The sequence below is a fragment of the Cherax quadricarinatus genome, chromosome 42 (genome assembly GCF_038502225.1).
Source record: "Cherax quadricarinatus isolate ZL_2023a chromosome 42, ASM3850222v1, whole genome shotgun sequence".
Lineage (NCBI taxonomy): Eukaryota > Metazoa > Arthropoda > Malacostraca > Decapoda > Parastacidae > Cherax > Cherax quadricarinatus.
The window spans coordinates 14,624,440-14,649,661 of record NC_091333.1 but is presented as its reverse complement, the minus strand read 5'-3'; the positions used below and the strand labels follow the sequence as shown (position 1 = coordinate 14,649,661).

The window sequence follows — 25,222 nt, the reverse complement described above, 5'->3', positions numbered from 1 at the left end:
CACCTACTACACGTGCAACACAAGAATACCTACCACACATGCAACACAAAACTACCTACAATACCTGCAACACAAAACTACCTACCACACCTATAGCTCACATCACCTGCCACACCTGCAACACACTACCATCTTTCATATGCCTTTGACGAACTTCGAGAGTTGTCCTTCTCTCGAAGCCCGGCCCTGAAGCAGGCTTGTCTGGTGCTAGCCTGGTCAACCAGGCTGTTACTGCTGGCAGCCCGCTGATGTACCTATGATGAGTTACGAGAGTCTTTCTACTCCCGGAGCCCAGCCATGAACCAGCCTCGTCTGATGCTAGCCTGATCAACGAGGTTGTTGCTGCTGGTGGCCAGCTGACCCACATATCTATCACAGTCTAGTTGATCTGACACTAAGTGGAGGGACTTGTCCAATTTCCTATTGAAGACTTCTACACTTGTTCCAGCAGTGTTTCTGATATCTTTTGGATGAGTGTTCAACAGGCTGGAGTCACGGATGCTGATACAATGTTCTATTATCGTGCCCACGGCGTCCCTGCTTTTCACTGTGTTTCCTGTACATTTTCTCCCATACCCACTAAGAGCAGCGAAAAGATCTAAGCCAGATAATCACTGTTGAAGACTCTTTAAACAGTCGTTAATTTGACAGTACCACCAACAGCGAAATACTGTTTGTTATTAAGAGGACAAGTTGGAAAACTGAGACATTTAATATGACATGTATGAGGAGAAACATTAATATTACCATAATAATGCAAATTATCTAGCGTTATCAAAGTTATGCAGGACACGTGTCTCATACACTCTGCGGTATTACATACCGTGTTGGTAACCAATATAAGATTACTGAGGAGAGAGATTCACATCAAGGAAGGTAACTATGATCCTCTTAGATGTGGTGAAGCAGCAATGAGACTTTGAGGAGATCAAGCAGTGAGGAGACTATATGGCTTCACAGTAGCACTGAAGCAACCAAAATGTGGCTTCACAGTAGCACTGAAGCAGCCAAAATGTGGCTTCACAGTAGCACTGAAGCAACCAAAATGTGGCTTCACAGTAGCACTGAAGCAACCAAAATGTGGCTTCACAGTACCACTGAAGCAACCAAAATGTGGCTTCACAGTAGCACTGAAGCAACCAAAATGTGGCTTCACAGTACCACTGAAGCAACCAAAATGTGGCTTCACAGTAGCACTGAAGCAACCAAAATGTGGCTTCACAGTAGCACTGAAGCAACCAAAGAGTGGCTTCACAGTAGCACTGAAGCAACCAAAGAGTGGCTTCACAGTAGCACTGAAGCAACCAAAGAGTGGCTTCACAGTACCACTGAAGCAACCAAAGAGTGGCTTCACAGTAGCACTGAAGCAACCAAAGAGTGGCTTCACAGTAGCACTGAAGCAACCAAAGAGTGGCTTCACAGTAGCACTGAAGCAACCAAAGAGTGGCTTCACAGTACCACTGAAGCAACCAAAGAATGGCTTCACAGTAGCACTGAAGCAACCAAAAAGTAGAAAGCTTTAGTATACTGTACAGTATCAGTGGGTGTAGCAGGGAGATCCATTGGTACCCTCAGAGAGGCTATGGTACCGTGAGATGGACCCATGGTACCATGAGAGGGGCCCATGGTACCATGAGAGGGGCCCATGGTACAGTGAGAGGGACCCATGGTACAGTGAGAGACCCATGGTACCATGAGAGGGGCCCATGGTACTGTGAGGGGCCCATGGTACCATGAGAGGGGCCCATGGTACCATGAGAAGGCCCAATAGTACCATGAGAGGGCCCAATAGTACCGTGAGAGGCCCATGGTACCGTGAGAGGCGCCCATGGTACCATGAGAGAGGCCCATGGTACCGTGAGAAAGAATATCAGTTCCTCAGGCACAAGTGCCTCCTACACTATATTAAATACTTAGGTGCCAGAAGCACCATTATGGAGAGAGTGTAGATAATGTATGTACAACCTCTAGTGTAGTGTGACAACCCTACCTGCTCTTTTACAACTCTGTCAGTCCACCAGTACATCTCTGTCAGTCCACCAGTACATCTCTGTCAGTCCACCAGTACATCTCTGTCAGTCCACCAGTACATCTGTCAGTCCACTAGTACATCTCTGTCAGTCCACCAGTACATCTCTGTCAGTCCACCAGTACATCTCTGTCAGTCCACCAGTACATCTGTCAGTCCACTAGTACAACTCTGTCAGTCCACCAGTACATCTCTGTCAGTCCACCAGTACATCTCTGTCAGTCCACCAGTACATCTCTGTCAGTCCACCAGTACAACTCTGTCAGTCCACCAGTACAACTCTGTCAGTCCACCAGTACATCTGTCAGTCCACCAGTACATCTCTGTCAGTCCACCAGTACATCTGTCAGTCCACTAGTACATCTCTGTCAGTCCACCAGTACATCTCTGTCAGTCCACCAGTACATCTGTCAGTCCACCAGTACATCTCTGTCAGTCCACCAGTACATCTCTGTCAGTCCACCAGTACATCTCTGTCAGTCCACCAGTACATCTGTCAGTCCACTAGTACAACTCTGTCAGTCCACCAGTACATCTCTGTCAGTCCACCAGTACATCTCTGTCAGTCCACCAGTACATCTCTGTCAGTCCACCAGTACAACTCTGTCAGTCCACCAGTACAACTCTGTCAGTCCACCAGTACATCTCTGTCAGTCCACCAGTACATCTCTGTCAGTCCACCAGTACAACTCTGTCAGTCCACCAGTACATCTCAGTCAGTCCACCAGTACATCTCAGTCAGTCCACCAGTACATCTGAAGATTTGCTGTGTCATCTGAGGACGTCACTCTCATAGAGATCCTGGTGTCATCATTAAAGGATGTTAACAGTGCTATGATTTATGTCCTTATCAATGTCGGGTATAAGAATAAGAAATAAAAATGGGATGAGCACAGAGGTTTTCACTGTTGCAGCTTCCGACTTAACTTATTCACAGTAAAATATGCGAGGATCACTGCAGCAGTGATATTGTCCCCTACTAGCCAGGCCTTATAGAGACATGAGCCAGCAGCCAGCATCATTAAATCTTCAAGCTGATGTACGGTAAGTATATCAGGCCTCCCAGGACCTGGGAGGCCTGGTGTGGGTGAGACTGAGCCGCGGGAGCGACGACCCTGGAAATTGTCTATAGGCAATATACAGGTACAAGGCGATAAGGATACCCAGGTAGTTAATAACAGACGATTCACAGAGATGTTAGGAATATACGTTTGATATATCTTTCATAGATTTTTAAGAGTATCCTACTTCTGTAGCCCAGGCTTGTCTGGTGGTGGTGGTATCATTATTATTATCATCATCATCATCATTTACAGATCATTTTGACCACTCAGCACTCACAAGCATTAAAAAAAATACAACAAAACAAAGGATAAAATTAGCAATAAAAACAACCAACAAACATCAACACAAATAAATACCATCATATCAAGTTAAAATAATTAACATTAATTATAAAATCCCATTAAATTACTACTGTTAAAGAGGCCGAGGTTCCTACAGTGACAGAGGGGACACAAGTACCTGTGAACAGTTGGCTAGTGGTGAGACGTGTGTCCCTGACCCTCAGTCAAGACATTCTTCTCAATATGACGGTTAATACTGAAGAAGGACCAGACACCCACATCCTCTTGAACTCTGCATAGCTTGTTGCCAGTCCGCAGGGCCCACCAGACCTACCAGGTCCCACCAACATGAATGTAGATATAGCCTATGAACACACTAAGGCAAAACTGAGTCATTATGACTCAAGAAATAACACGATTGTAAACAAACCATGGTACTGGTGTGTGTGTGTGTGTGTGTGTACTCACCTAATTGTACTCACCTAATTGTGGTTGCAGGGGTCGAGACTCAGCTCCTGGCCCCGCCTCTTCACTGATCGCTACTGGGTCCTCTCTCTCTCTGCTTCCTGAGCTTTGTCATACCTCTTCTTAAAACTATGTATGGTTCCTGCCTCCACTACTTCACTTGCTAGGCTATTCCACTTGCTGACAACTCTATGACTGAAGAAATACTTCCTAACGTCCCTGTGACTCGTCTGAGTCTTCAGCTTCCAGTTGTGACCCCTTGTCCCTGTGTCCCCTCTCTGGAACATCCTATCTCTGTCCACCTTGTCTATTCCCCGCAGTATCTTGTATGTCGTTATCATGTCTCCCCTGACCCTTCTGTCCTCCAGTGTCGTCAGTCCGATTTCCCTTAACCTTTCCTCGTACGACATTCCCTTGAGCTCTGGGACTAGCTTTGTTGCAAACCTTTGTACTTTCTCTAACTTCTTGACGTGCTTGACCAGGTGTGGGTTCCAGACTGGTGCTGCATACTCCAGTATGGGCCTAACATACACAGTGTACAGTGTCTTGAACGATTCCTTATTAAGGTATCGGAACGCTATTCTCAGGTTTGCCAGGCGCCCGTATGCTGCAGCGGTTATTTGGTTGATGTGTGCCTCCGGTGATGTGCTCGGTGTTATGGTCACCCCAAGGTCTTTCTCCCTGAGTGAGGTCTGTAGTCTTTGTCCACCTAGCCTATACTCTGTCTGCGGTCTTCTTTGCCCCTCCCCAATCTTCATGACTTTGCATTTGGCTGGATTGAATTCGAGAAGCCAGTTACTGGACCACATGTCCAGCCTCTCCAGGTCTCTTTGCAGTCCTGCCTCATCCTCGTCCGATTTAATTCTTCTCATCAACTTCACGTCATCTGTGAACAGGGACACTTCAGAGTCTATTCCTTCCATCATGTCGTTCACATATATCAAAAATAGCACTGGTCCTAGAACTGACCCCTGTGGGACCCCGCTCGTAACAGGCGCCCACTGTGATACCTCTTCACGTACCATGACTCGTTGCTGCCTCCCTGTCAGGTATTCCCTTATCCATTGCAGTGCCCTTCCTTTTACGTGTGCCTGATCCTCCAGCTTCTGCACTAATCTCTTGTGGGGAACTGTGTCAAAGGCCTTCCTGCAGTCTAGGAAAACGCAATCTACCCAACCCTCTCTCTCATGTCTTACTTCTGTTACCTTGTCATAAAACTCCAGGAGGTTTGTGATACAAGATTTGCCTTCCATGAACCCATGCTGGTTTTCATTTATAATCTTGTTCCTTTCCAGGTGTTCGACCACTCTCCTCCTGATAATCTTCTCCATGACTTTGCACACAATACATGTCAGAGACACAGGTCTGTAGTTTAGTGCCTCGTTTCTGTTTCCTTTCTTAAATATGGGGACTACATTAGCTGTCTTCCATTTCTCAGGTAGTTGCCCAGTTTCAAGGGATGTGTTGAAGATTGTGGTTAGAGGCACACACAGCATCTCTGCTCCTTCTCTAAGGACCCATGGGGAGATGTTGTCCGGTCCCATCGCCTTTGAGGTGTCAAGGTCACTTAAGAGCTTCTTCACCTCCTCCTCAGTTGTTCGTATGTCATCCAACACTTGTTGGTATATTCCCTATTGATGTTCCCTTCTGTTCTGTCTTCCCACAGCCCTTCCTGTCTCTACTGTAAAAACTTCCTTAAATCTCCTGTTCAGCTCCTCACATACCTCCTGATCATTTCTTGTGAGTTCTCCACCTTCTGTCCTTAATCTGATCACCTGGTCTTTGACTGTTGTCTTCCTCCTGATGTGGCTATACAACAGTTTCGGGTCTGTCTTGATTCTCGATGCTATGTCATTTTCATACTGTCGCTGGGCCTCCCTCCTTACCTGTGCGTACTCATTCCTGGCTCTGCGACTGATCTCCCTATTTTCGTGTGTTCTCTGCCTTCTGTACTTTTTCCATTCTCTATTGCACTTTGTTTTTGCCTCCTTACACCGTCGGGTGAACCAGGGGCTTGTTCTGGTCTTCCCGTTGTTACTGTTGCCCTTGGGAATGAACCTTTCCACTGCCTCCTTGCATTTTGTTGCTACATATTCCATCATTTTATTTACTGGCTTTCCTGCCAGTTCTCTGTCCCACTGGACCTCCCGCAGGAAGTTCTTCAACCCTATGTAGTCCCCTCTTTTATAGTCAGGCTTTTCCCATTCTACTCCTGTTATTCTCTCCACTTGCAGCTCTACTATGTATTCAAAGCACAGAACCACGTGGTCGCTAGCTCCTAGGGGACTCTCATACTTGATGTCCTCAATGTCTGAGCTGCCCAGGGTGAACACAAGGTCCAATCTTGCTGGTTCATCCTCCCCTCTCACTCTGGTAGTGTCCTTAACATGTTGGTGCATGAGGTTTTCCAGCACCACGTCCAACATCCTGGCTCTCCATGTTTCGGGACCCCCATGTGGCTCCAGGTTTTCCCAGTCAATCTCCCTGTGTGTGTGTGTGTGTGTGTGTGTGTGTGTGTGTGTGTGTGTGTGTGTACTCACCTAATTGTAGTTGCAGGGGTCAAGACTCAGCTCCTGGCCCCTGCTCTTCACTGACTGCTACTGGGTCCTCCCACTCCCTGCTCCATGAGCTTTATCATACCTCGTCTTAAAACTATGTATGGTTCCTGCCTCCACTACATCGCTTGCCAGACTATTCCACTTCCTAACAACTCTGTGGCTGAAGAAATACTTCCTAACATCCCTTTGACTCATCTGAGTCTTCAGCTTCCAACTGTGACCCCTTGTCTCTGTGTGTGTCTGTCTGTCTTACTATACCCTCAAGACTTCTGCTAAATGGTTCATCATCCAAAGAACCGGAGCTACTCTCCGCAAATCGAACCTATTACCTTCCAATTTCGTCCCATTCCCCATTCTGTGTATGATCAGCTACGGGCTTAAGTGTATGTCCATGAACATAACAATATACAGAGTAATACCAGTGTTCAGTCAGAGCGCCTCGAATAACTCTGCAACCAACAATGGATATTTCAGGTAAATACGAACAAATATATGGTTGGAAATTAACGAAAATAAAAATTTATTTAGCTCCAAAACAGCTTAGTAGCAAAGTGTGGCCTGGTTAATATTAATGGAGTATGTTGAAGCTTAATGCGGGCTAATGCTGCTGGTGTTGCATGAATCAGTGCAGAGTATCAAGGGACCCATGTCAGATGTTCAACACAATTCTAGAGCATCCGAGTCGTTCTGGCACTCGGGCTGCAGCCTTAGTGCCAGGAATGGCTCGTTGATAGGCTCACTGTGCCCTTGTCATAGGAATGCTTCAGCCATACGGTTGTAAACGGTACTTCACTTGTACGAACTCCGACACTCCTTCGGGAGCCACTGCCGGGTCACCACATGGAGAACACCCGGGCCAGGATCAGTCCTAGCAAACCTACATAAACATAAGTGAAGTGTATGGCTAGTGTTGCCTGAGTTCACATATTGTGTTAGTTTGGTGCTCAGCCTAAATTTGCATACACTCAGTGGCCACTTTATTAGGCACACCCTTCTAGTACTAGGTAGGGGTCTCCTTTGCCTCCAGAATATACTGATTTTTTCGTGACATGACTTCAACAAGGTGCTGGAGACATGGTCCATGTTGACATGACAGCATCACGTAGTTGCTGCAGATTTGTCGGCTGTACATTCACTGTCACTCTCCCATTCCACCACATCCCCGAAGGTTTATGCCAAGTTCTGACCCAACCATCTGCATGTCACAGCAGAAAACGCGATCTGTTAGACCAGGTGGTTTTTCCAATCTTCAACTGTCTTACTTTGGCGAGTCTGTGCTCACTGTAGCCTCAGTTTCCTGACTCACGAAATCGTAATGACACGATTGCTCCTCTTCCGTGTGCCTTAAGTTTCCTCGTAAGCAAACACTATAACATATTTATTAGAAAACGTTTCGGTCCTGGAACCTTGATCACTTCTAACATACAGAGGTAGAAAGACATTATATATATAGGCGGAGAGTGAGATGTGACGCACGTGACCTGAGGAATGTCATAAGAACATAAGAATGGAGGAACACTGTAGAAGGCCTACTGGCCCATGCGAGGCGAGGGTAGACGATGAAATCACGTGACTCCTGTGTTGTTGGGTTGGTGCTGCTTAAGTATCATGTATGCTAATGTTTTTGAAATTTTGTAGTTTCCAGTGTTGCGTTCTATAGTGTCGGTGACGGTGATTAATGAGGCTTCTAGGCACCGTCGGCGTCTGAGGTCTGGTTCGGTGAGAACGAGTTGTGCCTCGTTCCAGTTCATCAAATGCCCCGTGGAGTCTCTGTGGAGGACACAGGCGTACCTTACATCGTCTCTGTTAGAGGCATTTCGATGCTCATTCAGGCGGACTGCAAGATCTCTGCCTGTCTCGCCTACATATTTCTTGGGACAGAACCCACAGGGGATAGTGTAGACGCCTGCTGTAGAAGTTAGAGGTGTGGGGCTGCGTTTAGTAGTGACAAGTGCCCGGCGAGTAGTACTATGAACTGTTTAGGGGGCTGTTCCATGGGCGGTTTGTTGAGGATAGCTTGTGCCTTGAGTCTGCAATCTCGGATGAAGAAAGATGGGAACTGAAGACGTGTAAAGGCTTGTGTTATGTAAGTGCATTCTTCTTCTAGAAAACAAGGGCTGGAGATGCGAAGAGCTCTCAAGAAGAAGCCAATGAGGACTCCTCTCTTCTGATGTGGAACTCTATCGAAAGCCTTACTGAAGTCCTTATACACAATATCATATTCAATACCACGATCTACCTCCTCAAATACCTTAGTGAAAATAGTAAATTCGTAAGACATGAACGCCTCTTTGTAAAACCGTGCTGAGATTCATTAATCAATTTATGCCTTAAGATGGCTACGAATTGCTTCGGCAATTATTGATTCCATAAATTTTCCCACTGTGGAGATACACTTAGCGGCCACTTAATTAGGTACCTCTGAACGTTAATAAAAGAGCACTCCTGGCCCATGCTAGGCAGGAATAATTATTTCCAGGGACTTTCACGCACTACAGCCGTGGAAATCATAAACATCCAGTGAACGGCATTTCTGTGGGCGTTGAAAACACCTTGTTAATGAGAGAAGTCAGAGGAGAATTTTCAGAATAATTCAAGTTAACAGGAAGGCGACAGTAACTCAAATACATTTTACAACAGTGGTATGCAGAAGAGTATCTCAGAACGCACAACTCAATGAATCTTTAAAGTAAGAACAGGAAACTGAGAAACCATACCCCGGCCGGGATTGAACCCGCGGTCAGAGAGTCTCAAAATTTTTCCTGGGTAGAGGCATGATTGACAAATAGGCAGAAGAGAGTTTGCATAAATGGGGTGAAATCAGAATGGGGGCACGTCACAAGCAGTGTTGCACAGGGTTCAGTGTTAGACCCCTTGTTGTTCACAATTTACATGAGCGACATAAGCAAATTTGCTGATGACACCCAAACAGGCCGTCCAATTCATTCTAATGAGGACACTAGAGCACTCCAGGATGATTTGAACAGACTGATGTATTGGTCCGAGAAGCGGCAGATGCAGTTTAATATAGACAAATGCAAAGTTCTGAATGTTGGGCAGGAAAATAACCATGCCACATTTAAACTAAATAATGTAGATCTTAATATTACGGATTGCGAAAAGGATTTAGGAGTTCCGGTTAGCAGTAATCTGAAACCAAGACAACAGTGCATAAGTGTGTGCAAGAAAAATATACAATACCGACAAGATGAAAGTTGAGACATGTGCAGCATCTGGTTATCTTTATTGTAGACGTGTCGCCATCCAGTGGTTTTATCAATACAGATTCTAGGACATAACTAGAAGACAGTAGAACTGTATACAAAAGATGAGGTAATCAGTCCCTCAGCCTCGGAGTTGGTGTGGAGAGCACCGTGGTCGTAGAGATTCTTAATGCCTGTACTACGACCACGGGGCTCTCCACACCAACTCCGAGGCGGTGGGACTGATTACCTCATCTTTTGTATACAGTTCTACTGTCTTCTAGTTATGTCCTAGAATCTGTATTGATAAAACCACTGGATGGCGACACGTCTACAGTAAAGATAACCAGATGCTGCACATGTGTTCACAATAAAGCTAACAGAATTCTTGGCTTCATATCAAGAAGTATAAATAATAGAAGTCCTCAGGTTGTTCTTCAACTCTATATATCCTTGGTTAGGCCTCATTTAGATTATGCTGCTCAGTTCTGGTCACCGTATTACAGAATGGATATAAATGCTCTGGAAAACGTACAGAGGAGGATGACAAAGTTAATCAAACGTATCAGAAATCTTCCCTATGAGGATAGACTGAGGGCCCTGAATCTGCACTCTCGAAAGGCGTAGAATTAGGGGGGATACGACTGAGGTGTATAAATTGAAAACAGGAATAAATAAAGGGGATGTAAATAGAGTGCTAAAAATATCTAGCCTGCACAGGACTCACAGCAAAGGCTTTAAGTTGGAAAAATTCAGATTCAGGAAGGATACAGGGAAGCACTGGTTTGGTAACAGTTGTGGATGAGTGAAACAAACTCCCGAGTACAGTTATAGAAGCTAAGACGTTGTGTAGTTTTAAAAATAGGTTAGACCTGACTAGCTTGTGCTACTAGGTCAGATGCCGTGCTCCTTCCTTAAGTGAATGTAACCTGACCTGACTAGGTCAGGGCGTTGGCTTAAGTCGGTAGGAGAAATGGACCTGCCTTGCATGGGCCAGTAGGCCTGCCGCAGTGTTCCTTCTTATGTTATGATGATTTCACGAATCCTCGTTCCCCCATCCCCATGTGGGTCGTTCTTAAACCACGCCTCTTAAACTGTAAAGGAAATATTACAGGAATAAGAACCCAAGAACGCAGGAAAGTCAACACTTAGTGTATAATGAATGTAAATAGATGGTATTGTTTACATGCTATTTTGCATCTGTATGACAGACCATCGTGACAGATGTAATTCGGAATGAATGAACAGTAGCACCAGCTCTGCTGTAACGAACCTTTCCAAGCTGAGCCCATTGTGAAATATTTGATGTCAACAACGCCTTGCTGAAGTCTCCCAGCTCAGGCTGGTGGATCTCATTACCCCTTATATAGATTTAGAATTTGCTGCCGAAGAGTCCAGTTCATTGTGAGCCCCATATCCGGCCTGTGGACCGCAGCGCAACAAGTGAGCAAAAATAAAGGCCAGGACCTAGGCCCTAAAATGGTTAACAGCAGAATGTATGGATATATACAATTTATATTTCACCTGTTACAAGCAAATTTAGCATAAACCAGGGTACGGGTTGGGTTAGAACCCATGGCAAGCGAGTAGTAAAACTGCAGGTCAGTCCGTAAGCCACTGAGCCAGCTGGCTACAATAAGATTCATCCAGCTAAGTATATTTATACATCATGGGAAGGTTAGCATAGGCAACTACTGACCACAAATGCAAGTTTTTACTGATGAATCTGCCGACAGTGTAGCCGTGACGAACTCTAGCCACACTGGCGGCAGATTCATCTGTAGAAACTTGCATTTGTGGTCACAGTGGGACCTATGCTAGCCTTCCTATCTGGAGTTTATCTGGAGAGAGTTCCGGGGGTCAACGCCCCCGCGGCCCGGTCTGTGACCAGGCCTCCTTAGGTCAGTGTCCCAGGATGCGACCCACACCAGTCGACTAACACCCAGGTACCCATTTTACTGATGGGGAACATAGACAACAGGTGGAAAGAAACACGTCCAATGTTTCTACTCTGGCTGGGAATCGAACCCAGACCCTCGCCGTGTGAAGCGAGAGCGTTAACCACCAGGCCACCAGAGCCACATGGTGTATAAATATACCTAGTTGGATGAATCCTATTGTAGCCAACTGTTCCAGTGGCTTACGCACTGACCTGCAATTTTACCACTCACTTGCCATGGGTTCTAACACCACCCGTACTCTGGTTGGTTTGCAATCGTGTTATTACGATTTCATAAGTCAAATTTGACATATTTGCTGAAAATATGTTACTCTTACTTTCCCTAGTAAGATACCAGACATTTTGAGCAAGTATACTAAATTTGCTTGAAATATGTTGCTGTACCATTTCCATATTGCTCATCACATAGTACTCAAGATAGTGACCAGAAGACTGACCACACACACTTCACATTTAGTTTCATTATCTGTGTGTACTTAACTGCCAGAGGTACTTATACACAGGCTGTTACAAAACTCGTCTTCTTAAACTTCTCCAAATGATTGTAGAGAGTTAAGGTAGTTTAATCTCGTGGAGCAGATGGTCTGTTTACGGTTTTGTAACAATAACCTGTAATAATAATTCGAGATTACAAAACAAGTAACAAACTTGGAATCTTTACTAATAAAGTTTAACTAAATATATATTTATATAATGTTAGGACAGACATAAAATAAGGAGCTTAACTCTTACACTTCTCTTGGTACGTACCAGTTTAGAAAGACACGTAAGCAAACACTATAACATATTTATTAGAAAACGTTTCGGTCCTGGGACCTTGATCACTTCTAACATACAGAGGTAGAAAGACATTATATATATAGGCGGAGAGTGAGATGTGACGCACGTGACCTGAGGAATGTCATAAGAACATAAGAATGGAGGAACACTGTAGAAGGCCTACTGGCCCATGCGAGGCAGGTCCTTATCAAAACAACCTCTGCCTATGATGAGGACGGGTAGACGATGAAATCATGTGACTCCTGTGTTGTTGGGTTGGTGCTGCTTAAGTATCATGTATGCCAATGTTTTTGAAATTTTGTAGTTTCCAGTGTTGCGTTCTATAGTGTCGGTGACGGCGATTAGTGAGGCTTCTAGGCACCGTCGGCGTGTGTCTTTCTAAACCAACTTGTCGGTATTTATTACCAAGGTTTGTACCACTGATATAGATAAATCAACCTCATAAGGTCGATCTTTGTACTAACTTCACCAATTATATTCCACCATAAAGCAACCTACAACGGTTACTAAGACTTAGCTGAACTATTACTTCAAAGTATACAAGAACTATTAAGTGACAGACTTAGTCTCATTTCCATCCAGCATGACTTAGAATATCTTAGACCACAAATTAACACACAAAGGCTGACACGGCTTATTCAGTCAACTGAACGATTAATTCACCCGAGTATAAATAACTCGAAAGTGACAAACTTAAGAAAGTGAAGTCGACTATGAAAGGAAAACGACCACCAGAGAGAATTTGAAAGGTCTCTTATGAGAGGTCAACGAGTAACTGAGTGAAGTATGCTCCCTTAGATATATATAAGCCCAGACTGACTAGAGACTACTCCAAGCTTTACAATACCTCGTGACATTGACGGTGCGAGGGACCGCCACACTAACAACCTGACGACAGTTAGCCAGGTTCCTACTCACAGTGAAGCACCTGTCACTTACAATAAACATCCTACCTATCCACATAGCTAACAATATAAGGGCAGATAATACTATAAAGCACAATAAACAGTATTTTATTATTAATAATGCCATCGATAATATAGTATTAAGTGAATAGCAAAATATTTGCACACAATATAAAATTATTAACCTTGGGTCCAATCAGAGGACGCAACACAGGCCTAAACCTGCCTGGCTTCAACTTCTCTTAATCTATTTAGATTGCAAGTTGCTCTGTAAATGTGCTTATTTACGTATATGTTATAGTGGACTACAGATCTTCTCAGACTTCTAACTGCATTTCTATAACTTTGGGATGTTTCATCTTGGGTTAGTTTATCAACGTTATGTTCATTAGTGTGTGTAATTATACATTTATTAGTGTGTATATATTATACATTAACTAGTGTGTGTATATTATTTTTTTAGATTTTTCACACAAACAGTTTCACGAGAAATTTCTTGGGCAGTTCTCCTTGCAATTAATTTAAGAAAAGGATCACTGATGATAAGCTTCTCGGGAGAGACTTTAAGATATGTCATATTAATGGCTTCAGCTTCCAGGGAGGGCTGAAATACGTTTGTTGTACATAATGCTACAATCCAGGAGGGTTATAACGTTAAAATATAATCGCTCGTTTCGTTTATCTATTAACCACCCATCATGTGAAGGAATATGAGAGACCTAACCCGAGGCCAGGGTGTGAATCAAGAAAACTTTTAGACCCCATCTCAGTTTTATTTACACTGTTGTTCTCACTGTGTAATTATCATAGTAAGGTAGCAGCACACTACGGGTGTACTCACATTTAATAACAAGAGAGACCCTCGACCGTACATCCTGCTATCAACCATCCACAACACCTGTACTCGCGCCCACACCTACCCTGCCACCCACACCTGCTGCCCACAAAGAGGTTTTACCTGGAGTTTACCTGGAGAGAGTTCCGGGGGTCAACGCCCCCGCGGCCCGGTCTGTGACCAGGCCTCCTGGTGGATCAGAGCCTGATCAACCAGGCTGTTGCTGCTGGCTGCACGCAAACCAACGTACGAGCCACAGCCCGGCTGATCAGGAACTGACTTTAGGTGCTTGTCCAGTGCCAGCTTGAAGACTGCCAGGGGTCTGTTGGTAATCCCCCTTATGTGTGCTGGGAGGTGGATAATGTAAGCACATGGAACTAATGCAGCTGGGTAACGAGAGCAAATTTTTGCCTCATTAGTAAAGTGGAGGAAAAACAATGATCACACCAAGCAATTAAATCTCACTTTTATTCTTTGGTTTATTAGTCAAGTAAAAATTGTGTTAAAACCCGCTAAAACCGTATAAGAAAGTTTTGTAACAGATTCTAATACTGGCGTGTAATGTTGGTGGTAGGTTTAATGTGAGGAATGTAGGTGGTTTAGTGTGGCTTAAAAAGTATCATTGCTCCAGCCTATCATTTTCCTTGCGGTAGCAATGACATCATTGTTGTGATCCTTGAATGCGAGATCTTCTGACATCATTACTCTTAAGTCTCGCACATGTGAGTTTCACTCAACTGAATGATTTGAGCTTCATTTCCTGTTCTCCGTTACAGTCTTTATTATCTCCACTCATCCACAGTAGACCAACTGAAACTTCTCCTCGTTAAATATCATACTGTCAGACGCTCAATGGAAGACTTGATTTATATCCGTCGGAAAAGTCGCTGTCTTCGATGGCCGCCAGTCTCCTACAGATTCATCAGCAGAGGATGTTACAGTTATGATTTATGTCCTTGTCAATGCGGAATATAAGAATGACAAACAGAAGTGGGTCGAGAACTGTACCTTGAGAAACAGCTTTTCCTATGGTAGCCTCCAACTTCCCTCTATTTACTGCTCTCTAGGCTCTGTTTGTTTAGAAGTTAAATATCCATACGCCCACTTTTCCAGTTATGCCTTTTACACGCATTTTGCGTGCAATTACACCGTGGTGGCACTTATAAAGAATTTTGCTAAACCAGTGTTTACTACATGGATCTTCAGCTTATCTTCGAGTACATCCAAGACCATGCCATAATGGTCTAGCAACTGTGAAAGGCAGCAACGTTCTGTTGTAAACCCATGCTGGCCTGGATTGTGGCACTGCTGTTATTTCATGTTATTGGCAATCTTGCTTCTTAGGATCCATTCAAAGATTATTTTAATGTGTGAAGTTAGCGCTATTGGTCTGTAGTCTATGATGAATACACTAAGTCAGAATCTCTTGTAAATAAGGTTTGACTGAACATAAAGATTGTACAGTCCTTTCACCGCTCAAAAATAGATCGATGTACCTGGCCTAAGACCTGGTTTTTTCCTGTTGACTGCCTGGAAAACCAGGTTATTTGTGCTAGCAGACCGAAGACCCACATAATAACAAAACTGCCAAACATACACTTGCAGCAGGAAGCTGCTCAACGGAAATAGTCCTGAAAAAATCAAAGTAAAAGTTTATAAAAGCAGCTACACGTAGCAACATAAATCAGGTAGTTACCAACACAGTGTTTGAGAGCAACTTAAGAGTTCCCAAAGTCAGCTCCTGATCAGCTAGGCTGTGATGCTTACTTTGTTCTGTTAGTTCCTAGTACTAACAGACCACAACCACGACTGACCAGTGTATGATTTCTGTTATACATCTTAGTCATCACAACTTGGTTGATCAAGCACTTGCCGGAGGATGTTCCCTCAAGACAACTACAACAGGTCATACACTTGCTGCCACTCACTATGTTCATAGTTACTGACGTCATCTCTTAAGTGTTATGGACAGGACATACGAATTACTGACCACCTCAACTCTATCATTACTAATGACATCAAATAATTACTCACACATCACCACCATCAACAATACACCACCACTGTCACTGATGACACTCACCACCACCACTGTCACTGATGACACTCACCACCACCACTGTCACTGATGACACTCACCACCACCACTGTCACTGATGACACTCACTACCACCACTATCACTAATGGCCCCCATCCCCACCACCAATACACCAACCATCACTGATGAGCCAACCACCGCCACCACCACCATCATCACCACCACCACCACCACCACCATCATCACCACCACCACCACCACCATCATCATCACCACCACCACCCCTAACACCACCACAAGCACCCCCACCACCAGTATCCTACCATCAATATGCAGGGAAGAACAATGAGCTATTAAGATGGTAATAACTTTCCACCTAAGTGGAATAACCCTGAGACATGATACCTCATCTAAGTTCACTTAAGTTTCTCCACCATTACCCAGAGTATAAAACACAGTTGCAGACCGTTGCACCCGTCATTGCTAGCATCACTGCAGCACCAGCGACCAACTTTCTTCATTGCAAATGGGAATTTTAAGCAGAGAGCATTATATTCTCGTAAATTCAAGTGGGAAGTCTTCGACAACTTTAGAAAAGTTGGCAAAAATATCTTCCGTCCTGAGTCTCCAGTGCCATTATCAGAAAGACTGGGAGAGTCTTGTAAGATTGTCTGTCTATACTGTCAGTGTTTAGTGTACCTGTCTGTCAGTGTTTCGTGCACCTGTCTGTCGGTGTTTAGCATACCTGTCTGTCGGTGTTTAGCGTACCAGTCTGTTAGTGTTTAGTGTACCTGTCTGTCGGTGTTTAGCGTACTTGTCTGTCGGTGTTCAGTGTACCTGTCTGTCAGTGTTTAGTGTATCTGTCTGTCAGTGTTTATTTTACCTGTCTGTCAGTGTTTAGTGTACCTGTCTGTCAGTGTTTAGTGTATCTGACCGTCGGTGTTTAGTGTACCTGTCTGTCAGTGTTCAGTGTACCTGTCTGTGTTTAGTGTACCTGTCTGTCAATGTTTAGTATACCCGTCTGTCAGGGTTTAGTGTACCTGTCTGTCAGTCTTTCGTACACCCGGCTGTAGGTGTTTAGTTTACCTGTCTGTCAGTGTTTAGTGTACATGTCTGTCGATGTTTAGCGTACCTGTCTGTCAGTGTTTAGTGTACCTGTCTGTCGGTGTTTAGTGTACTTGTCTGTCAGTGTTCGGCGTACCTGTCTGTCAGTGTTTAGTATACCTGTCAGTGTTTAGTGTACCTGTCTGTGGGTGTTTAGCGTACCTGTCTGTCAGTGGTCAGTGTACATGTCAGTCAGTGTTTCGTGTACCTGTCAGTGTTTAGTATACCCGTCTGTCAGTGTTTTGTGTACCTGTCTGTCAGTGTTTAGTATGTTGTTAGGTAAGACACATATGCAACAGTTAGGTATCTTTATTTTGAAACGTTTCGCCTACACAGTAGGCTTCTTCAGTCGAGTACAGAAAAGTTGATAGAAGCAGAAGATACTTGAAGACGATGTAATCAGTCCATCACCCTTAAAGTTTTGAGGTGGTCAGTCCCTCAGTCTGGAGAAGAGCATTGTTCCGTTGTCTGAAACAATATGAAGTTGAAGTGACAGAATCGGGCCTTATATAGTGCCAGGAGGTGAGACGTAGGTTGATTTGGGAGGGCAGGTCCTTCTCGAACCCAGCCGTTCTCACTAGTAGAGGTTGTCGAAGTAGATGGTCTGTACCAAGATACCCTTGTGTTGCAGTGTCTGACAGAATGAACATTAAAATGGTATAAAATACCGACAGATTGTTAGGTAAGACACATATGCAACAGTTAGGTATCTTTATTTTGAAACGTTTCGCCTACACAGTAGGCTTCTTCAGTCGAGTACAGAAAAGTTGATAGAAGCAGAAGATACTTGAAGACGATGTAATCAGTCCATCACCCTTAAAGTTTTGAGGTGGTCAGTCCCTCAGTCTGGAGAAGAGCATTGTTCCGTTGTCTGAAACAATATGAAGTTGAAGTGACAGAATCGGGCCTTATATAGTGCCAGGAGGTGAGACGTAGGTTGATTTGGGAGGGCAGGTCCTTCTCGAACCCAGCCGTTCTCACTAGTAGAGGTTGTTGAAGTAGATGGTCTGTACCAAGATACCCTTGTGTTGCAGTGTCTGACAGAATGAACATTAAAATGGTATAAAATACCGACAGATTGTTAGGTAAGACACATATGCAACAGTTAGGTATCTTTATTTTGAAACGTTTCGCCTACACAGTAGGCTTCTTCAGTCGAGTACAGAAAAGTTGATAGAAGCAGAAGATACTTGAAGACGATGTAATCAGTCCATCACCCTTAAAGTTTTGAGGTGGTCAGTCCCTCAGTCTGGAGAAGAGCATTGTTCCGTTGTCTGAAACAAGTATCTTCTGCTTCTATCAACTTTTCTGTACTCGACTGAAGAAGCCTACTGTGTAGGCGAAACGTTTCAAAATAAAGATACCTAACTGTTGCATATGTGTCTTACCTAACAATCTGTCGGTATTTTATACCATTTTAATGTTCATTCTGTCAGACACTGCAACACAAGGGTATCTTGGTACAGACCATCTACTTCGACAACCTCTACTAGTGAGAACGGCTGGGTTCGAGAAGGACCTGCCCTCCCAAATCAACCTACGTCTCACCTCCTGGCACTATATAAGGCCCGATTCTGTCACTTCAACTTCATATTGTTTCAGACAACGGAACAATGCTCTTCTCCAGACTGAGGGACTGACCACCTCAAAACTTTAAGGGTGATGGACTGATTACATCGTCTTCAAGTATCTTCTGCTTCTATCAACTTTTCTGTACTCGACTGAAGAAGCCTACTGTGTAGGCGAAACGTTTCAAAATAAAGATACCTAACTGTTGCATATGTGTCTTACCTAACAATCTGTCGGTATTTTATACCATTTTAATGTTCATTCTGTCAGACACTGCAACACAAGGGTATCTTGGTACAGACCATCTACTTCGACAACCTCTACTAGTGAGAACGGCTGGGTTCGAGAAGGACCTGCCCTCCCAAATCAACCTACGTCTCACCTCCTGGCACTATATAAGGCCCGATTCTGTCACTTCAACTTCATATTGTTTCAGACAACGGAACAATGCTCTTCTCCAGACTGAGGGACTGACCACCTCAAAACTTTAAGGGTGATGGACTGATTACATCGTCTTCAAGTATCTTCTGCTTCTATCAACTTTTCTGTACTCGACTGAAGAAGCCTACTGTGTAGGCGAAACGTTTCAAAATAAAGATACCTAACTGTTGCATATGTGTCTTACCTAACAATCTGTCGGTATTTTATACCATTTTAATGTTCATTCTGTCAGACACTGCAACACAAGGGTATCTTGGTACAGACCATCTACTTCGACAACCTCTACTAGTGAGAACGGCTGGGTTCGAGAAGGACCTGCCCTCCCAAATCAACCTACGTCTCACCTCCTGGCACTATATAAGGCCCGATTCTGTCACTTCAACTTCATATTGTTTCAGACAACGGAACAATGCTCTTCTCCAGACTGAGGGACTGACCACCTCAAAACTTTAAGGGTGATGGACTGATTACATCGTCTTCAAGTATCTTCTGCTTCTATCAACTTTTCTGTACTCGACTGAAGAAGCCTACTGTGTAGGCGAAACGTTTCAAAATAAAGATACCTAACTGTTGCATATGTGTCTTACCTAACAATCTGTCGGTATTTTATACCATTTTAATGTTCATTCTGTCAGACACTGCAACACAAGGGTATCTTGGTACAGACCATCTACTTCGACAACCTCTACTAGTGAGAACGGCTGGGTTCGAGAAGGACCTGCCCTCCCAAATCAACCTACGTCTCACCTCCTGGCACTATATAAGGCCCGATTCTGTCACTTCAACTTCATATTGTTTCAGACAACGGAACAATGCTCTTCTCCAGACTGAGGGACTGACCACCTCAAAACTTTAAGGGTGATGGACTGATTACATCGTCTTCAAGTATCTTCTGCTTCTATCAACTTTTCTGTACTCGACTGAAGAAGCCTACTGTGTAGGCGAAACGTTTCAAAATAAAGATACCTAACTGTTGCATATGTGTCTTACCTAACAATCTGTCGGTATTTTATACCATTTTAATGTTCAGTGTTTAGTATACCTGTCTGTCGGTGTTTAGTGTACCTGTCTGTCAGTGTTTAGTGTACCTGTCTGTCGGTGTTTAGCGTACCTGTCTGTTAATTTTTAGTGTACCTGTCTGTCGGTGTTTAGTGTACCTGTCTGTCGCTGTTTATTGTACCTGTCTGTCGGTGTTAGCGTACCTGTCCGTCGGTGTTTTAGCTTACCTGTCTGTCAGTGTTTAGTGTATCTGTCAGTGTTTAGTTTACCTGTCTGACAGTGTTTAGTGTACCTGTCTGTCAATGTTTAGTGTACCTGTCTGTCAGTGTTTAGTGTACCTGTTTAGTATACCCGTCTGTCGGTGTTTAGTGTACCTGTCTGTCAGTGTTTAGTTTATCTGTCTGTCAGTGTTTAGTGTACCTGTCTGTCAGTGTTTAGTGTACCAGCCATTTAGTATACCCGTCTGTCGGTGTTTAGCGTACCTGTCAGTCGGTGTTTAGTGTACCTGTCTGTCAGTGTTTAGTGTATCTGTCTGTCGGTGTTTAGTTTCCCTGTCAGTATTTAGTAAACCCGTCTGTCAGTGTTTAGTGTACCTATCTATCAGTGTTTAGTTTACCTGCCAGTGTACAATGTATCTGCCAGTGCATAGTGTACCTGACAGTGTTTAGTATATCTGTCAGTGTATAGTGTACCTGTCATGAATCTTGGTACACGGTGCAACACACTTCCCATGAAGATCAGGGGAGAGATGAGCACACTAAGAGAAAACTCAGCAAGTGTAAGGGGACCACGAAAGAAAACTCGCCCTCCATGTATTAGTGGGATTACCAGCAGACCCCTGGCTGTCTTCAACAGGGAACTCGACAGGTTTCTCAAATCGGTTCCTAATCCTCCGGGCTGTGGTGTAAACCCTAGGATACCTTTGATATACCTTGGAACAGTTCCGAGTGTTTTTCTACTCCCAGAGTCCAGTCTTGGCCCAGGCTCGTCTGGTGCTTGCCTGGTCAACCAAGCTGCTGCTGCTGCTGGTGGTCCAATGACCAATATATCCATCACAGCCTGGCTGATCGGCTGCGGGCACCAACAACCTAATCAATTAGGTAAGCAACCAGGAAGCCTGATCTGAGACCGAGCATGAGGAGTGGTGACCTCTGGAAGTGACTCCAGGTAACTTAGAGGCAACTCTGTATCTCCTCGCTCAGGTTGGCAGGTTGTAACACGATGGAAGTCACCTCGGTACAAGACACTGAACAAATACATGAAGATGTAAGTTAGGTTTTCCAGTGGGCAGTGAAGAATATGACGTTCACTGGTGATAAGTCCAACTGCATAGTTATGGAAAGAATGAAGAACTCGAAAGGGACTGTATGCAAACACAAGAGGACCATCAAATACAATGAAAGGAACACGTGAAAGATTTGGGAGTGATTATGTCAGCTGACCTTCTATCGAAGAGCATAAGGCAAAAGTAACGACAACCAGAAAGATGACAGGGTGGATAATGAGAACTTTCAAAAGAAGGAAAATAATGTCAATGATGACACTTTTCAAATCGCTTGTGCTCTTTCGGTCAGAATATTGTTCAGTATTAACAGCCCCGTTCAGGGCAGGAGAGAGATCAAACCTGGAACAGATACAGAAATTGTTTAAAGTTCACATACAGCCAATAAGGCACTGAAATTATTGGGAACGCCGCTAAGTCCTAAATATATACTCATTGGAAAAGAGAAATACATTTTCGAAAATATATACCTGGAGAGTATCTGAGGGTTATTACAACCCAGGTACTTAAAGGCCTGTTATTCTGGGTGTAAAGGGGGCAAAATAAACACAGCAGAAAAACTTTGAATTAAAGGTGAGTGGTAACTACGTCACCTTCACAATTGCCAGATACACGTGTGATTGGCTGAACCTAGATACTGATCTGACGATGGGGCCCCGTTGGATTGTCAGACCCTTAGCATCTGGTTTACTGGTTGGTGAGGCAGCCTATATGAGTGTGTTAACATGCTCCACATAAAGATTACATACTCTTTGCATGCAAGAAGGGTCTGGTACCAAATCTTCACATTGCCATAACAATATAACGAGGTGAGAGATTTAGGAGGAAGTGCAAAATAAACCCAGTGAAAAGCAGGGGTGCAGTGGGCACAATAAGAGAACATTGTATCAACTTTCGTGGCCCCAGACTATTCATCATACAAAAAGATATCAAACACTGCTGGGACAAGTGTAGACGTCAAGAGAAAACTGTAAAAGTATCTTTATCAGGTGCCAGAACAACCAGCCTGTGACGGATATGTGGGACAGCTGGCTGCCAGACGCAACAGCGTAGTTGAGCAAGCAGGTACCAGACGAGCCTGTGCCAAGGCCGGGCTCCAGGCGTAGAATTATTATAATCGAGGGGAAAGCGCTAAACCCGGAGGATTATACAGCGCCTGGGGAATGATGTGGAAGGCATTCAGGCTTAATTCGGGGAACTGGAGCATCCAGGCGTAGAAAAGCTCTGGGAACTCATCAAAGGTATATCAAAGGTAAACTCCCCATTTCCCACCGTTCTTCTCTGTACTGGACTGAAGAAGACACTGTCCGGCGAAACGTTTCCATAAAAAAGTTACCCAAATGTCTTATTTATCAAAAAAAAAGTCAAGGTGACTGTATGTAACCCGTCGTGTGTGATGGAATATGAGGGAAACACAGCTAGCTTTTGTTCCTTCTGTACACCTGTCATATAGAACATGGCAGCAGCACACTGCTGATGCATCCAATTTTGCTAAATAAAACAACTCGCTTCTCCCATTAGCGTTATATTTGCATTACACAATAGCATTTCTACCCAAGTCAGAGTGAATCAAGAGAACCCAGAATCCTGAGTGACTCGTGAATGAGCAGCAGCAGTACACAGAATGTGAGGTGTGAGGTAATGTTGTGAGGAGTGAGGTAATGTGAGGTGTGAGGTAATATTGTGAGATGTGAGGCAATATTGTGAGGTAATATTGTGAGGTGTTTACCTGGAGAGTTTATCTGGAGAGAGTTCCGGGGGTCAACGCCCCCGCGGCCCGGTCTGTGACCAGGCCTCCTTAGGTCAGTGTCCCAGGATGCGACCCACACCAGTCGACTAACACCCAGGTACCCATTTTACTGATGGGGAACATAGACAACAGGTTGAAAGAAACACGTCCAATGTTTCTACTCTGGCTGGGAATCGAACCCAGGCCCTCGCCGTGTGAAGCGAGAGCGTTAACCACCAGGCCACCAGAGCCCAGAGGTAATATTGTGAGGAGTGAGGTAATGTGAGGTGTGAGGTAATATTGTGAGATGTGAGGTAATATTGGGAGGTGTGAGGTAATATTGTGAGGTGTGAGGTAATATTGTGAGGTGTGAGGTAATATTGTGAGGTGTGAGGTAATATTGTGAGGTGTGAGGCAATATTGTGAGGTGTGAGGTAATATTGTGAGGTGTGAGGTAATATTGTGAGGTGTGAGATAATGTTATGAGGTGTGAAGTAATATTGTGAAGTGTGAGGTAATGTTGAGATCTGTGAAGGATATGGTGGTGCGAGGTTGAGTTGTAAAGTGTGACGTGATGTTACGAGGTGTAAGGAGTTGGGCGAGGTGAGGCATACGAGAGAGAGAACATGCTTTCTTCCTCAGGAGATATGGAGAAAATATTTGTTAAAGCTAGTCCAGGGCCAGGCTGTGGAAGTAAGAAAACCCTGGAGACAGGTCAGAAGCAAAGCTCACCTCGGCCATATGGAGCTTGTAGTCACCTGAACAAGGCTCTACGTCTCCACCACAATATATAAGATAACTTTACCTTTGTGAGGAGATGGGTTGTTTAGGTGTCGATTCTTGTTTCTACTTCCCTTTTGCTTCTTGTAAACAAGCACCACGTACTTCTTGTCTTCATCGTCATCTGGGCGTGAGAGGTGCATGGGCGTGCCACAGCCACACGCCCACGCTGCCCCACGCCTGGTATGATGGTGCCCACACTGCACACGGATAACCAGGTTGCCACGCCTGGCAATCTGCTTGGTGTGAGGCTGGTGAACACGCCATAACCTCATGTCCGTGATGCTAGTACTGCTGCATCTCCACAACACTCAGCACGCCACAACCTCAAGTCCGTGATGCTAGTATTACTGCATCTCCACAACACTCAGCACGCCATAACCTCATGTCCGTGATGCTAGTATTACTGAATCTCCACAACATTCAGCACGCCATAACCTCATGTCCGTGATGGTAGTGTTGCAGCATCACCACAACACTCACTGTACATTCTACCCATCTTCACGCACTCACAAAACATACCTGTAATGCCTTTACACATTCACAAATAAATCACAGACTGGACACGGTAACCAGACGTTGATGTCTGCCTTGGACCATGGACCATACTCGAGTCCTGACTTCATAATGGTTCAGGAAGGACCGAGAAGTCGTCTAGTTTCCATGGACAATTTGCGAGTCAGTCATGAAGAGTTTAGTCACTGTACTGTGACTTTTATTGTAAATCTGAGAGCTATTTTGTTCTCGCTGCCCGCTGAGGTCTTACTTTTCTGTTCACTGCCTAAACAATCACGTTGCTGCTGCTTCGGGGTTAATAATCTAGGGTAATTCTGTCTTAGTAACCATCCAGGGTTAATAATCTTGGGGTATCCTTGATTATTAACCATCCAGGGTTAATAATCTTGGGGTATCCTTGATTGTTAACCATCCAGGGTTAATAATCTTGGGGTATCCTTGATTATTAGCCATCCAGGGTTAATAATTTTGGTGTATCCTTGATTATTAACCACCCAGGGTTAATAATCTTGGGGTATCCTTGATTATTAACCATCCAGGGTTAATAATCTTGGGGTATCCTTGATTGTTAACCATCCAGGGTTAATAATCTTGGGGTATCCTTGATTATTAACAATCCAGGGTTAATAATCTTGGGGTATCCTTGATTATTAATTTCTGGGCTTAATCTTAATAAAGCATA

General features: G+C 44.3%; 1 protein-coding gene across 1 annotated transcript in view; it reads right to left on the bottom strand.

Annotated features, from left to right (window-relative positions):
* Nucleotides 1-24,689, bottom strand: part of Magi (membrane associated guanylate kinase, WW and PDZ domain containing protein magi) — a 379,317-nt gene extending 354,628 nt beyond the window's left edge. The window contains exon 1 of the mRNA XM_070093311.1: nucleotides 24,050-24,689. Coding sequence (XP_069949412.1) covers nucleotides 24,050-24,299 — 250 coding nt within the window. The 5' untranslated portion in view covers nucleotides 24,300-24,689. The remainder of the gene's footprint in view (nucleotides 1-24,049) is intronic.
* Between the last annotated feature and the right edge of the window lie 533 nt (nucleotides 24,690-25,222).